The 16,955-nt window shown below is 35.6% G+C and overlaps 1 protein-coding gene across 1 annotated transcript in view; it reads right to left on the bottom strand.

Moving 5' to 3' along the window:
* The window catches only part of kcnh5a (potassium voltage-gated channel, subfamily H (eag-related), member 5a), a 75,884-nt gene that overhangs the window by 40,327 nt on the left and 18,602 nt on the right, over window positions 1-16,955 (bottom strand). The window contains exons 5-8 of the mRNA XM_052585677.1: window positions 14,009-14,124; window positions 12,831-13,223; window positions 5,962-6,054; window positions 2,415-2,844 (exon numbers count right to left, since the gene is read on the bottom strand). Of these exons, the coding sequence (XP_052441637.1) occupies window positions 2,415-2,844; window positions 5,962-6,054; window positions 12,831-13,223; window positions 14,009-14,124 (1,032 nt within the window). The remainder of the gene's footprint in view (window positions 1-2,414; window positions 2,845-5,961; window positions 6,055-12,830; window positions 13,224-14,008; window positions 14,125-16,955) is intronic.

Here is a 16,955-nt window from a genome sequence, read left to right as displayed (position 1 = left end):
AAGCACTGCGCTGCTCCACATCAGGAAATGATCAGCACTGCGACTCACTACCACTAAAACTGACCTGAAATAAGGTGGAGTATGCCAAATGAAACTACCTTTAGTCAGCTTTCCAATTAAAACTTGAAAGCTGAAGTGTGTCACTTCTGTGCTACTAGTGGCACTCATTGAAAGTGTGAAAAAGAAAAATCACACCACTGATTGAGTCACAAGTGTCACACTGTAAAATAAACAGAAATCCAGCTGAACAAAAAATTGATCTAAAGAACATTAGTAAATAAATAAATGCTGGTTTGGTTTGGATAGATGGATCTTGTAAGGATGTTTAGATACTTTACTGAAAAGCAAGAGAAAAATAAGAAAATTTTTTTTGCACTACTGTTTGAAAAGCACAGTGTTTTTATACTCGTCACGAAGTTGACCTACAAATGGCTGACTCATAGTAGTCTCTGCATATTAAACTAGAATATAAAGCAGTATTTTAGCATCACAAAATTACTGTACTACACCTTGTACAACAATCTAACTGCTATTTAAATTTTACCAATGTATTGCCCTATATATATCTCTATCTCTTCCAAAACTGTGTGTTTAGCTGTGCCACTGTTACCAGTTTACTCACTGACACTGTTTTACAGCCTCCTGGGTGGCTCACTTTACGTTTCAACCAACAGCTTACAGTTTACTGTAGTTTATTCTATCGCTAGCCCTGTGGATCTGTAGAGGATTACTGATGGAACTGTTCAGTAACTCAAAAGCTGACCTGCACTACTCCTGGGCTGCTGCAGTACTTCTGAACATCAGAGAAACAGCAAGTGATTAGGGGATGAAGAGCAAACAGTGACATTATGGGTTCAGGAGGTTTAAAGCACAAGTTTATAATGTTTTCAAAGGCGCATTGCAGGTGTTATTAGAACATGATGCAAATGTTTTTCTAAACAGAAATCCTGCAAAGGCAGAAAATAGTTTTATATTACATTATGTGATGTTATGTGATACTATTAATGTGTCTGCAATGCTTTTATATAGCACTTAAAGTTTGCTGATATGCCCTGATTGGTGAGAATTTAATAAACACTCTGATGCAATTTTAAGTGCATTCCCTACCTTGAAGTTCAGCTTAAACGATAAAGGATACACTGATATTAAAATTCTGGACGATACCAAAAGCTGCTAATTCTTTTCATATTTTGGATGATAATGATAATAATGTGAAAATTCATCGAATTTCTACAGTATTTTTTCAACAACAACAAAAAAAAAGATAGAAATGTAAATCAATTATTTTAAATGCTACAAGTGAATTTTGGCATTACTACATTCATTATAATGTATAATATATTTATTGCTAAAGACATATAACCCTGTTTGACAGTTTTCTCAACTGCTTACACAAAATCTTTACTTGTCACAATTTCTGAAACGTAACTGTCAAACACTAGAAGCACTCTCCAGATCTGCAAACCATACACTAATTCTTCGCATTTGACTCAGTTTTCAGTTTAACAAAACACAACACACAATTCTCTATGTAACACACACACAAATCAAACAGGAATTAACATTTGTTTGCAAATGTTTTGAATGCAGTGATTCATTTTCCAAGAGATGTGAGGCATTTCGCATTTTGTGTGTGCAATTCTTGGACTGGTGTGTTTTGAAATCTTTGAAAAAAAGAGGCAAAGTTTTGAAAATGTAAGTTGAAAAAAAAAAAACTGTAAAGGATTATGTTAGATGACTGCAAAAACAAGTTATATATATATATATATATATATATATATATATATATATATATATATATATATATATATATATATATATATATGTATATATATATATATGTATATATATATATATATATATATATATATATATATAAAATTAAAGGAATAGTTCACCCAAAAAGCAATATTCTGGATATAGGATTCAAATTTTAGCCAGAAGCAATGGTTTGAAGCTAAAATGTCTTAATGATGGATTTGTTTCTTACAAACACGCAGCTTTTCACTTCACAAGATTTTAATTGATGGACTGCATTCCTGTGTATTACTTATGAATTATTGTAATGTTTTTACCAGCTGTTTGGACTCTCATTCTGACGGCACCCATTCACTCCATTGGTGAGCAAGTTATGTAATGCTAAATTTCTCCTGTTCTGATGAAGAAACAAACTCATCTATAGCTTGAATGGCCTTAGTGTGTGTATATTTTTAAAATATTTAAAATTTGGGGTGAACTATTCCTTTAAATATATATTAAGTAGCGCTACCAATATAAAGACTAATATCAGTCAACAAAAGTAATGCCATGGATATATTGTGCCTCCCTAATCTCCATACATTTACCAACCACCTAGAGCTCAATCTATCTATTAAAGCATCCACAAAGCAAGGAAACCATTTAGTGATACTTACAGCCCACCATCATCATGGCCACCGAGAAGATCTTCTCCCCGTCTGTAGTAGGTGCAATGTTCCCAAAGCCAATGGTGGTGAGACTTGTCATGGTGAAATAGAGAGATGATATGTAGAGTGTGTGCTTACTGGGACCGCCTTCCCACTGGCCAGAGCCACTGGCATTGTAGCGGTATGGTGTGCCAATGCTGATAGCCAACTGATAAAGCCAGCTCTCCCTCTTGAGGTTGTTGGTGCCCTCATCGATGATCTCGTAATCACCAATGCTGTACCAGATGCAGGCCAGCCAATGTGCCACCAGGCCAAAGACACACACCAGTAAAACTAACACAGCAGCACCATATTCCAGATAGTGGTCCAGTTTGCGTGCCACTCGACCCAGACGGAGTAAACGCACCACTTTTAATGAGCTGAACAGGCTGCTGAGACCCTGGCGAAGAAACAGAGAATGTATCATCAGAGATGGTAACAACATGTTAACACTACAGCTGAACTCCATCACAAATCATGTTATAAACATATATGGGGAAAAAAATCTATAAAAATTCTCATGGCACAACTGATCAGCAGCCAAGGAGCTTGTTGCTCAATATTCAAATACTCAGATAGAGCTTGCTGTAGCAGTTGCAGCACGCTTCAGAAACCCTTCACCTTCCCCAGCTCCACCTTTATAGTTCTACTATGGCGTGATTTCATTTAATGTTTTTTTTATTTTTTTTTATCATTTATCAGTTGGAAACCTTCCAACAAATGATTGCAACTATATTGTCATTATCATTTTATGGTGTGAACGTATATCTTAACAAAACAATATTTTTACAATATTTTCAAAAAACTGTTGCAAAAACTAGATTATAAGATTTTATTTTGGAGAACTGAATCTTTCAATGAGAGTTTTTAATGAGACTGAAATCAGTTGTCACTTTACAGTATGTCTAAGAAAAGATCAAAGTTTTTTTATTTAGAATTTATTTATATTCTTTATATTCAAGTCATTGTATCAAAAATACAAAATACATTTCTGTATTTTAAAAGAAATCCAGACAAAACAAATAAATGAATAACTTTTTACATTTTACTTTCATGCAGCATATTATTGCCTAGTGTTGGTTGGTGACATGCTTTTCTGTGTGCAATGTAAACGAGCTGGAAAGAAAACAATAGGGTAAGAAAAGGCTTAGAAAAATAAAGACATATTCATCTTGGCATGTGCCATCTTATATTGATAAGGTGCACTTGAAAGGCTTAGTTAACATAGTTCATGACTTTTAAAAAAAGTCAGGTGTGGATTTCAAGGTGAGATCATCTATGTTCACTTGAACATGAATAATTCCAGGTTGATGGGTGTCATATAGCTCCAGAGACCTGGTCTTTCAGCCTATAACCACTTTGATCTGACAGCTTTCATGTCAGAGGAGGAGAGGATGGAAAGCTGGGATTCCTCGACTGATCCTACCACTCCATCCGCCATATCCAAAGAGAATCTAAGATCTCATGAGTGAACAAAGTTGTTTTATTGATCAGGCGAATTCTTTTGAGTTTATGAAAGATTACAGCTAATAGTGTGGATGTACTGTATGTTGTGGAGACTGTATCATTAAAGTGTGGAATAAATGTGGTCTTTATGGCTCTGAAAGCAAAATAAAGAGGATGCTTTCACTCAGCTACGCCCACGCTTGCACTTTATCCCTTTAAACAAAAGCTTAAACATTACTTGTCAGCTTCAGGCCAATGCAGATTATAGGTCTTTAAAGAAAAAGCCCACTCTGATTAACATATATTTGTAAAAAGTTTGCTTAACGTACACAAATACAGCATTAACTCATTGGTAGGCAAATGAAGAATATGAAGACATTTTCTGCACGCATTGTAGGGGGAGGTCTGTAGACTTAATATGGTGTTATACTACAATCTAAGGGTTCACTTAAGTTCACAGTTAAATAGGTTTAATCGCTGGAGTTTGCTTGCTAAAAGGCGTTTCTACACAAATGCAATATCCAACTGAAACGGAATCAGATCACATGACCCAAATGTGTGCACTACAAGTGGCATGAGCCAATATACATTTACAATATACTTTTTAAAATGACAAATTGCTAACATTAAATTCCCAAATTATAGTACCTAAATTTAAAAAAAAATTAAGCATTTAAAAAAGAATTAAATGATGAAATATGAAAAAGTTAATTTATTTTTTTATGGATATTTGAAAATTTAATTTTAATGTTCAACATTTATTATGATCAATAGCTGAATTAAAAGTATAATACTATAAATCAGTAATACTGAATTAACAGTATTAAAATCATTAGTGTTTTTAACACTGACTTTAAATGAGCATTGGATAATAATTGTAAAATTAGAGGAAATGAGTATAACAATTGATACAAATAAATTAACAAAGCTCTAATATCAGCTGATAATGCATCCACACAGGAAATTAAGCATAAATAAATATCAATGAAATACCTAAACTAAAAAATCAGCAATTTCTTATTGAATTTAAGACAAAAAAAGCCTATTTAATGCATTTTCTGTGATTCAACCTGCAGGTTTCACAGCTGAAAGTTTCTTATCTTATAGAGAACAGCTGAGAGGTTATCTGGAGGACAAAATGGAATAATGCCTTCTGTGCAGACACTTGATGGAATTCACTTTTTAAGCTGGTAGAGCGAAAATGAGGGGGTGAGAAGTAAGTATACCTAATTGTTGCATCCTCAACAGCTTTGGACTGTCAGCCCAGAACTGTTTATAAATAGTGTCCGTGATGTGCACCTCACAGGTTTAATTAGCATTTGCTCCACCGAGGATTTCTGCTTTTTTGTTCCAGCCGTCACATAATCAAAAGGCTAATTTCTCAAACATGCTTTATGTTCCTGAAAGGAGCAATTTTCCCTAGACACTGACACGGAGGAAGGAAGGTAAAAATAGATGTGTTCATTCTGCAATATTGCATGAAATCCTAACGCTTTTATTACACTAGCAAAAAAAAAAAAGCCATGCTAATTTTGGCAACACAGTCAACCTCCCAGGCGAAGCAGCTCCTAATGGATACTTTTCCAAGTAATTTATCATTTTGAGGGCCTATATCTAATTTGCAGCTGTGCTTATGTAGCATTTAGTAAACCATAAAGTTTTTTTGTCTTTGTCTTTGAGGCCAAACAGATGAATAGCTTTCGGGTGTGAACATCAGAGGTTATGAGTGCTCATAAATGTTCAGTTTGATGTGACGACCCCACAGTTGTATCATGGGATAATGGAAAAGAGAAACATTAATTGGTGAAACATGCTGCGTGTGGCTGTGTGTGTCAGGGTATGGGGAATGAAGCTTGTGCAGTCTAATTTGAATTGACTCGCATCTAAAAACACTTTAGATAAACAAACACACTAAGGGGTGCAGCATTCAGAGTAACATTAGCATAAATTAGAGAGCCATTAGTGCATCTCCGCTCAACATTGAATAGGAGAGAGGTTACTGAACTGCTGTACAAATGAGAAAATGGGACAGAAGAGCCTTAAACAACCCAAGAAAGTTATGCGAACTTACAGGCAACATCGAGTCCTCCGCACGTGTGGCATTTCGTTGAGAGTGGGCCGCAGCTGGCAAGTGGCCCACTGCAGAAGAGTCTGCAATGGGATCCTAAGTCAGAAAGACAGAGGCAGACGTTTCACTTCATGCCAAACTACGCTCGCGCATGCATATAAATAGCACAGAGATGGACTTTAGGATTCAAGAGACCCATTTACAGATATTAGATCTGAACAGCATCACACTGAACGCGTCAAACTAATTAGTTTGAATGGAACAGCAGATGTATGCGGGAAGAATGTCATATCAAGATGCTAAAAACAAAAAACAAAAGCGTTATACAACCAGTGTTCTATAACAACATCTGACATGTCCTTATATGCACTTCCAGAAAAAAACCTGTGTGAAATGACTGTGTGAAATGATTAAAGGAATAGTTCACTTGAAATCTCTGTCATCACTCATTCAAAAGCTATACATCAGTATATTCATATTGATGTTTTACACACAACAAAAACTATACAGTGTCCAAATGGCTTTCAAGCTTTCAAAAATAATTTTAAAACAAGATAGCTTTTAGTGAGGAACAAACACAACCACACAATATGTCTTGCAGAAAACATATCTTGAAAAAGATTTTAGTTGAGTTTTTTTAAAACTCTATTTTTATATTTTAAGTATATAGGTTTACAGTTTTTGTGTTTGTTTTTATTTATTTTTTTATTTTTTAAGTGTTCATTCTTAATACTTAATATCATGCAGTTTAGCTTTTCAGTGAATGTATATTTCATTAATTCATCTACAGTATCTTTTAACCACACTATAGATAGTAATAAATAAACTGAATCATTTTCTATTGAGGTTTATGCAATTACTATTTGCTGGTGGGAAAAAAACTTTAAGATATGAAGTCTTAATATCTTATTCAATTGTAATTCTCAAATAAATGTATTTTTCATTTAAATGTATTAATTTTAAAAGGAATAAAGACAAAAATATGAATTAAGAAAAGTATATCCTTGTACAGGTGGTATAGGGCACTGGTTACCAAAATTCCATACGCATTTACAATTATTAAATATGTATATATTCAATAGGCATATAAGCAATACGAGTTGCCTTGGTCACTGTGAAATTGGGAAACTGTATGGTAAAGGATTTCTTAATAATTTCATTTTGGAAAAAAAAAAAGTAATACAAGTTTGGAACGATAGGTGAAGGACTAAATGAAGACAGAATTTGTATTTATATATCCCATCACTACATGCCAGAAAGAGCAGGTATTACACAACACAAGTCAAGAGACCAGAATAACCAATAAACAGGGACATGTGGCCCACAGGGGACACAAAGACAGAACAGTCTCCAGTTCATAGAAAAACATCTGACAGCTGCACATCAATCCATTCAATTTCTCACACTGGAGCATTTTAGAAGGAGCAAACTTTTTTTTTTTTTTGTGACATCACTATGTTTCAGTTTGTTTTTCTTTCAAATGTACATAAAAACTGCAAAATAATTTTCTTTTTTTTTTTTTTTTTTTTTTTATCATTTGTTTGCCAATTTTAAATCTAACAATCAGCATTGTTGCTTATAACAATAAAACTGTTTGATAATTGTATAGTAAAACAATTTAAAATTATGAAAATATTTTTATATATTATAATTTATAAAGATTCTTATTATTATTCTTATTATTAGTGTTGATCATTTGCACTGTCATCTTGATAAATGCCCTTGGTTTCCGGATCTCAGTGGGGGTCTAACACATTGCACACTGTCATTAACACCTGCCAACTCAACAAGTGTCTTGCTAAGGTTGTGGTTTGTGTCAGGTTCGGGAGACAATTCACTGGGGGCCAGCTGAGTGTGACATTTCAACAGCAGCGGTGTCAGAGGCCATCAGCTTTCATAAAAACACTCTCTGCTGATAAACATATACAGTACGCACAATATAAACATGCACATTGGCATGTATGCACATTCCAAAAACACATGCATAATTCTATAACTATATCTGATTCCTTCTTTATTAGTACTACAGCTTTATTAGTATCTACGGCTGTCTTAAAGATGTCAGTCATCTTAATAAAGTTTCATAAATGTTTCTCTAAAGTTTATAGATTAATTTATAGATTTTAATTTTTTATTGCTACTGTATATTGCTCTATGAAAATGAAAAAAACTTTATATTATGTATATCAATATCTACAGTATATACATATATATATCTAATATAACTAAAAATACAACATAAATTGTGTTTAATCACAAAATGATCACTTAGTATAAAGAAATGAAGTAGCTGCACAAACAAGCATTACTTCTCTCCTTTTTCGTCTATACAGACCATCTATTTGAGACATAACCTTAACTGAACTTGCAGATTTCAACCACAGCAGGAGTGATACAGCAGTGGCACACGGTCCCACATGCCACCGGAACACTTTATTGAGATCTGGGCACACTGCAGATTTGGGACTTCATTGTGTTCCAGTGATGCAGAGACTAATGCATTCCAACAACATCACCACAATGGGAAAGGATGCCTGTTGCCTGGGCAACCGTGAACTTACAGCAGCAATAGGAATCAGAAGAGTTATTTTATTGGATGAATATATCATACTATGCATATGGAGATTAATAATGTAAAGAAGCTCAAAGCAGAATCATATTTCATTCTGAATGTCCACAGTCGCCCAATTTAACCTACAGCCATTAGGACGCCTGTGCCCATTTAAAGTTTTTTTGGATGATCACTTCCATGCAGCTCTCTATATTAGATCCTTCAGACAGATAAAAAAAAATATATATATTGGCAAGTAAAATCTCCCACTGATCCTCCAGAAGAACTTGAAGTACACAAAAGTGACTTCTCAATATATCTTCTTTTATGTTTATATTAAACTTTGAGTCACAGAAACCTTCTCATTTGGCAAATACTGCCTCCTGCGCCAAATATATACCAAAGCAGCTCTAAACAAGGAAAAGTCTAACACACAATTGATATCACACAACCAAGGCTTGAGTGGGCCGCAGCCCATGGGCCCTGCCCTTGTAGGAGGCTCCACCTTTGCCCAATTTACATTTATTTAATTTGCTCGTTATATGCCAGTCAGAATTCAGAAATTATAATCTGCATTTCCACTGCGCACGTAAGATCTAAACAGGCCAGCCGGGCTACAGCTTAAGCTGGGCATACACTATGCGATTTTCGTTCGATTTTGTCATGTCAGAAATTTTGGTTGCCCCTCGTGAGGATATCGCACAGTTTAATCATCAACTGCCCAAAACTCAGTGCTTTTCCCCCTCACTGTGCCTGCATGAAAATAGAACTTTAACTATTTAATTTTTAATAGGGAGATATTTTTATAAAATAATGTTATCACAATGTGAACCATTGTCCATTATTTTGCAATTAGTGATAAAGATAATTATGAAGCAAAATTATAAATATTTCAGTTTTAAACCATGAAAGCAAACCATTGCATGCCACACAAACAATGTTCAAACTGCATGAGCGTTATGCCCATGAAGAAGTTTTAAACTCCAATCAATTCATTAAGCTACAGAAAGTGAAAGTAAAAACTGACTGACATCTGCATCTAACACTTAACGGCACATATTCTTAGAGGAGATGAGAGACATTGGGTATAAGCCTTCATTTATAAAAAATAATAATAATAATCTCTTATGGCTGATATAGGGCCTACATAGTGAACAAGTATTTTGTGTTAAACAAATTTCACATTTTCATTAACCTATTCATCATTCAATCATTTAATTAATGATTATTACAGTGTTCGGACATATGCCACTTTAGACTGACTTTTAATTATAGGCCTATTTATTGTATAATATATCTAAATGTTCAAATCATTTATAATGAGGAGTAAGCTAAGATGATGCTTTTTTTCTGGATATCGTCCATGTACAGTGTCATCGTCTGCACGACTCATGTATTTCACACGAACAGTGTGAGCACATAAATTGTGAGCTTTGACTTTACATCACATGTGATTTGCTTGTACAGTATGGTACCTTGATGCCCGGCCTTACAACTACGACTTTCGAGGTCACAATCAAAAAGCATAAACTGGTATTTATGATTATTTCACATAGAATAATGACACATGTATTGAATTGCGTCTGCACAGCTGGTTTATCACATGGCTACTTTAAACAGCTCTTTTAAGCCTTTAGCCAAAGAGCACACATTTAGAAAGATAATGATACATTCTCAAATGTTCACACCTCATTTCTTTACAGAGGATGATTCTATATTACTATATTAATGTTCCACTAAATTATGCGATCATCTGATGAGTTTTGAATGCTCTCTCATGACTATAGCCTAAACATGTTGCGTATTAATTGTACTATTTACCTAAAGCAGCGGTATACAATTCCTGCCCTCCCACCCCCAGCTCTGCATATTTAGCATGTTTCTCTTATCTTACACACCTGATTCAGACAACCAGCTTGTTAGAAGAGAGCTACATGAATGAACAGAGTTTCAATTGACATGATCCCTATAAAGTGTTCACTGCTCCCTACGCCCCGAGCAGGGGAAATCCGTTGAAGTTTACTTCACTTCGGAAAATTAATTCATGGAATTGCACTGTGCTGCTGCCTGCAGCGTCTTCTCATACAGACATAACTTACTAGAGAAGTGTGACATAATATACCTCTGTAAATAAAGCCAATTTAAATCCTTATCTTAATGCCCTTTGAATGGAATACACGCTCGCTTCGAACTGGAATCATGGTAAATATCTGGTGATGTCCACTCCGCAGGACACTTATGGTCAAACAGAACAAATGTCTGATGTAATAATAGAAACATATAAAGTATGCAGAGCACGGTGGGTGCGAGGACTGGAGTTGAAAACCGCTGACCTAAAGCATATGTTTGTGTATTTCGTGTTACTCCACAATGATGTTCTGTTTGAGGGCATTTGTTATGTGTATAGGTCCCAAACACAACCTCAAGCCCAGGGCCCCCGCCCCACTAATTCCTGCCCTGAACACAACCATCTCAGTCCATCCTAGCCTCTCCTTCAACACACATCTACACAGACTCCAGAAATCACGCAGCCCACTTATCACTGAACTGTCTGGCTGGGCTGAGACCATTTAGGCTAATGCCCAGTACCGTGAGGCAGCCACTGATATGGAAAGAGATGGCGATAATGGATATAGTTTTCACGTCAGATTTTCAGCCTCAAGAAATGTTGGAGGGAAAGAGACCACTCAATCCCGCTACTTTCTCTCGAGAAAAATAAAGCATTCCTGACGTGTACAAAAACGTGCATGCAACACCACTCGTGCAAGTCAAAGACAACAGCACAAGCTGCATTCGCTTCTTCTCAGATGGAAATGTATGCTGGAGAAATCCTGTGCAAACAGTTATTACTGCAAACATGATGCACAGATGAATAATCACCAACTTTAGAAACATGGAGGAGGATCAATTATAATGCAAGAGCTGAGTACAGAAAAATTGATTGGAATACTCCATAAACATAACACCAAAAGTAATACAATTTAAGAAGATGAAGGTTTATTGATTTGTGCTTTTTGCCTATGATTGGTCATTGGAGAACAATCAGATATGTTATATTTGATCAAATAAACTGTAAACAAAAAGATTTTAGCTTGGCAGTGATTTGGATTAAAGAAATAATGCACAGAGTAAATAGTTTCAAAGTCTTCTGCAGTTAAATCATCACTTAAGGAATGAAAGTATTTAGTTAAATCATTATGACAGCAGAGTCCAACAAATAAAAGCAAATCTATAATGATAAACCATGATGACCACATCATTCATCATTATTCATCACAAGTCTGTTTATCAGAGGATGTAAACTATGGCTCGGGATGGAATTTAACCATTCTGGCAACGATTCAGATTCCTCTTAAAGATTCTGATTGAATAACTGTTCCATTAATGATTCTTTTAATTTTGAGGAAGAAATATTTGGGGGAAAAGAAGAGTATTGTGGTAACAAATGTAATTAATTCCCTTATTTGTTCATAAAATACCACTGAGAGAATCAAGTAAGTCAGATTAATAAAAAATAAAAATAAAAAACTGTTCCAAGTGATTCATTTATATCTGCGATTCATTAAAAAGGACTGGCTCAAAAGAGTCGTTCACTCAGGAATCAAAAATCCAGTAGAGTAATATATTAATTCAATATTAAAATATTATTCAAATTAAAAATATCTGTTTTCTGTTTTGATATTTTTTAAAATGCAATGTATTCCTGTGATGGTAAAGCTGAATTACCAGCAGTCATTTCTCCAGTCTTCACTGTCACAATGATCCTCCAGAATTCATTTGACTATGCTGATTTGCAGATCAACAAACATTTATTACAATTATTTTGACTGTTATCTATGTTGAAAGCAGGTGTACTGCTTCATCTTTCTGTGTAAATATTGACATTTTAAAGACTAGAAAGTTCAAAAGAACAGCATGTATGCATTTGAAACAGATCTCTTCTGTAACATAATAAATGTCCTTACTGTCACTTTTTAATAATTTAATGTGTTCTTATTGAATAAAAGTACTGACCCCAAATTTTTTAAACATAGCGTAGCATATATATATATATATATATATATATATATATATATATATATATATATATATATATGTATATATGTATATATGTATATATATATGTATATATATATATATATATGTATATATATATATATATATATATATATATATATATATATATATATATATATATATATATATTCATGCTATGCTATGTTTTAAAAGTTTGGGGTCAGTACTTTTATTCAGTATATATACACATTGTAGCTACATTGATATTGTTCAAATAAATGTCTTTCTTCAACGCTGTGCTTACCTCATCCACGTTTTCAAAGGCATTAATGATGTCATAGGGCAGGCAAGAGAGCAGGTCTATGACAAACCAGGTCTTCAAGTAGTTCATGCGTATGAGCTTCGGGTCAGATATGACCTCTCCTCCAGGTCCCACAAAAGTTGTATGAAAGTTCAACACAATATCCACAAGGAAGATGACATCCACCACGCTGTCCAGTACCAACCACACCAGGTTGTTCTGTTTGGTCTTAAAGGACACATTGTAGGGCACCATGATGGCCGTGTAGAAGGTGAGGATGAGGATGACCCAGTCCCAAGTGGTCTTGAAGGTGCAGTAGTGCAATATAATGTGAGGTGGAGTTTTAGGAGCCTCTTGCTTATATTGAGGGAGGATGTCCGAGCCCAGCTGAAGAGCCTTGGAAAGACAGAAAATACAGTTAATTAAAACAATATTGCTGGAATCACTTTCAGAATGATTTTTCCAGCTAATGAATGATATAACACTCACATCTAATCCGAATTCCCCCTTTATGTTTGACTTTAAAGAGCTCAAGCATTTAAAGCGATAGACGACAAAAATACAGCATTTGCTTCAAATACAGAACATTATTGTCCACTGGTGTAAACGATTATTAATCTTTATAGTTCTTGGTATTCTCTAAAAATATCTTATCTTACAAAATACAGTGAGATTTTAAGGATGCTTTAACTGTTTTAAGACGAAATACTGATTATGAAATTGCAGCGCAACAAGACCACCATGACAAATCATCCTGGTCTAAGCTGGTCTATTGCCCTGTAAAACTGATGCACTGTAAGGAATATATACTTCATGAAAGGGCACCATAAAATATAATATAGTGAAAAGTTTTAGAGGCATAAAGCTTATGTCAGCAGTCACTGGACAGCTGAGTCAACTATCATTTGTCTGGAATTGAAGTCAAATTTTATTTCTTCCATGTGGGACTGAAGACAAAGGCAGCTGACCTTTTTATATGTGCATATATATGTGTGTGGATCAGGTTTTGCCTTCACAGTGAGGTCCAAATGACCCCAAAAAGACTCAGCTACAAAACCTGACCAGTCAAAGGTCTTTGCAATGAAAAAAAAGCTGAATATAGATTTAGTGAAAATGCAAAAAGGCTTATATGAAGGTCAGAAGTATGGTCAAAAACAAAAATGTGTGTGTGTGACGCTCACCTCTGCCAGTCGTGAATGCTTGTGGCTGACCTCAGTCTTGTTCATAGGTGTGAGCTGCTGAAGTGTACTCCGGCTATTGGTTAATGCCCTGGTCAGCCTGGCAAACTTGGTCCATCCTGCCACACAGAGCAACAAAATGGTGTATTAGCAACAGGAAACACTTCTTTGCCTCCTTTCTACATTTCTTCCTACTTACTTTACTCACAAACACACTTTTCCACAGAACTAGTTGCACTGCTGGCATCACGCTCCTCAGCCAAAAAGCAATGGCCCACGCTGATTTCCACCGAGGCTCCTACAAATGCTGACACTAGTGAAAACTGTTCTTCCCCATCACTTCCTTCCAAAAAAATCACATATTTTTGTGTGCCCATGCCCCATTTATAAAGTCTGTGCCATCAACATGTTCCAGCCTACTCCTTCCTTCCTTTGTAAAAACAGAAACTATTATAAACTCTTGAGGGCATTATGCAAAGGCATAATGTTTCTTTATGACTTTAAAATGAAAGCATTAAGACATGGTGGAGACATGAAGGAAGATGTTGCGTCCAACGGGGAGCCTCGTTTGAAGTCATTGCTATCTCATTAATAAAGACAGATGGGAAGATTTTCTTTTGATCTCAATAACCCTAAACTCAGTTGGGTCAGTTGAGCCTACAAAGTAAGATCTTCACCAAGTGATTGTACAATGTGCACGTGCCAATGTGAATGCTATTTTTTTTTTTTCTGGTAATCTCATCCATTCTCTTTTTACCCTCAGGGAGGAGGTTTTCAAAAGCTTACAGTGTGGGAAAAGGTGTAAAACATTAATAACATTGCAGCTCTCCCATTTAAGTCACATCTCATGAATGTTCAAACACAACAATACAGTACTGGAGCACATTTGGGTCTGTTGGAGCCACTCTCTCTCATTACAGCAGGGACATAGAGGGGAAGTCTTTCTGCATGGCCACAAGAACAATGAACTCAGTGAAGGGATAAGGAGGGGAAATCAGCCGTGTGCACTTATTGGTAGGATGTATGAAAATAGCACACTGGTCTGTTCAAGCCCATTCAGCGGTGGACAGCTTTATGTCAGAAAGGCCAACTGGCTACATTTAAGTAAAGGAACTTTCTGGGTTCATTTCAAGTTAAACTCACTCAATACAAGTTAAGCATTTATGGTAAAATGTAAAATTTAAATAGTTCACAAAGCAAAATTGTTTAAATTGCAATTTCTAAGGCCGTTTAAGGTTTATAGCATTATTATGCCATGTTGACAAAAGTTGTACAATCAAATATACTGTGAATTGACTTAATTATGTACAAACATTTTTAATCATGTCAACATATGGTTTATGGTATTTGAGATATTATAGTGTTATCTTGTCAGTGACAAAGTCATAAAATTGGCTATAAATTTACACAGAAAGCTATTTCCTCTTACTTTTTTTAAGATTATGACAGAAGTATCGATAAAGTTTAAATGCAAGTCTGCAAGATACAAAATATGACAGAGCAAACAAGAACCATGTAACAGATAGAAGGAGGAAAATGAGAAAACAATGGATGGTGCAGGCCATCTGGTTGTTTTAGGGCAAATAGTCACAACACTGCACTGGACCCCTAAGGCGTCTTCCAGATATAGTCCTTCTACAGGGCAAAACGATTCTAGGTAGCCGTGTTGAGCAGCCATAAGGCAAAGAAAGCCTCAGAGAAATCTCAGTTTGGCCATTGCAGCCTCATAGAACCCTATCAGACCTAAGCTACAATGGAGCATATGTTTGCCCAAATGCACCACATCTGGCAGAACAGTGGCAAACTATGTCTGCAAGACTGCAACAGACTGCAGCAGTGAAGGAACAGACTAAGGGGAGATTTCACTAAGGATCACACCCACTGATAAAAGTGTTTATTTGCGCATGCCATTTGCATCATTTTGCCGCCCAGTTCACTAAAGGAATTAAGCAAATCAGGTATTGATACAGATGAACAAACAAATTCTGAATAAAATAATCTTCGGGGCTGGATCTGAGCCTGACCGTGGAGAATACAGCACACTACTGTGACAATTGCACACTTTCTATTGGGATTGTACAGTATTGCTCCACTACTGTGCTCAAGCCACATTCTTTAACCCTGTAAAGCTTAATATATGAATAAATAGTCTGTACAATAATTATTTTTTTTTTAAATAGTTGAAACATTAGACAAAATTGTAAAAAAAAATCTGTAATTTAGTGCAGGTGCTGATATTGACATGACCAAAAAATAAATTAAATTATTAAAATGATACTCCTGATATTATTCCTCTGAATCCAGTATATGACTATACATAACCACAGCTTCTTCCTTTATGAAAGCTGCTAACTACATTCCTTTGAACTTCTGCTGGCTAGCTCTCAATTTACACTGGTGTCAATGCAGAGGTCCTAAAGTATACGCCTGATGAGCTGAAAATCCTCTCCAGGTAACTATCTGATGCGTACAGAAAGATCTGGAAGGATCTCAAAGGATTTCACTGTTGCCATGGAGCCAATATTCATTCCTCGTTTTTCTTCCGTATTTGCTATGATTTGAAGTTTGTTCCCCTCTGGGTATGCCACCATCAATGAGATCGCACTGATAGGCCAGAGGTCCTCAGTGAAAGAACTGAAAAACTCACCTGTGGTTTAAATGTGTGCACAGATACTTGCTGGGGACTAATGCACAGTAAACACAAAGTAACCCTCTGTCCACTAGGAGCACTTATGCCTTACAGTGCTTTATTATTTCTATGCAGATGCTTTGCATATTTCATTGGACCACCAGTGCAGAGCAGGGCATTACCGACAGGAACACTATTCCAGTGGGATTTTGAGGCCACATACGTGGAAACGTACATGGACGCACACACACACACACACACTCATACACACTGTACTCTTGCTTTTAGCTCTACCTTCTCCCCAGGGGCAGCAGTCACATG

The sequence above is a fragment of the Carassius gibelio genome, chromosome B20 (assembly GCF_023724105.1).
Source record: "Carassius gibelio isolate Cgi1373 ecotype wild population from Czech Republic chromosome B20, carGib1.2-hapl.c, whole genome shotgun sequence".
In the NCBI taxonomy this organism is placed as follows: domain Eukaryota; kingdom Metazoa; phylum Chordata; class Actinopteri; order Cypriniformes; family Cyprinidae; genus Carassius; species Carassius gibelio.
Note: the sequence above shows the minus strand (reverse complement) of the source record. Positions and strands in the feature narration are given on the sequence as shown.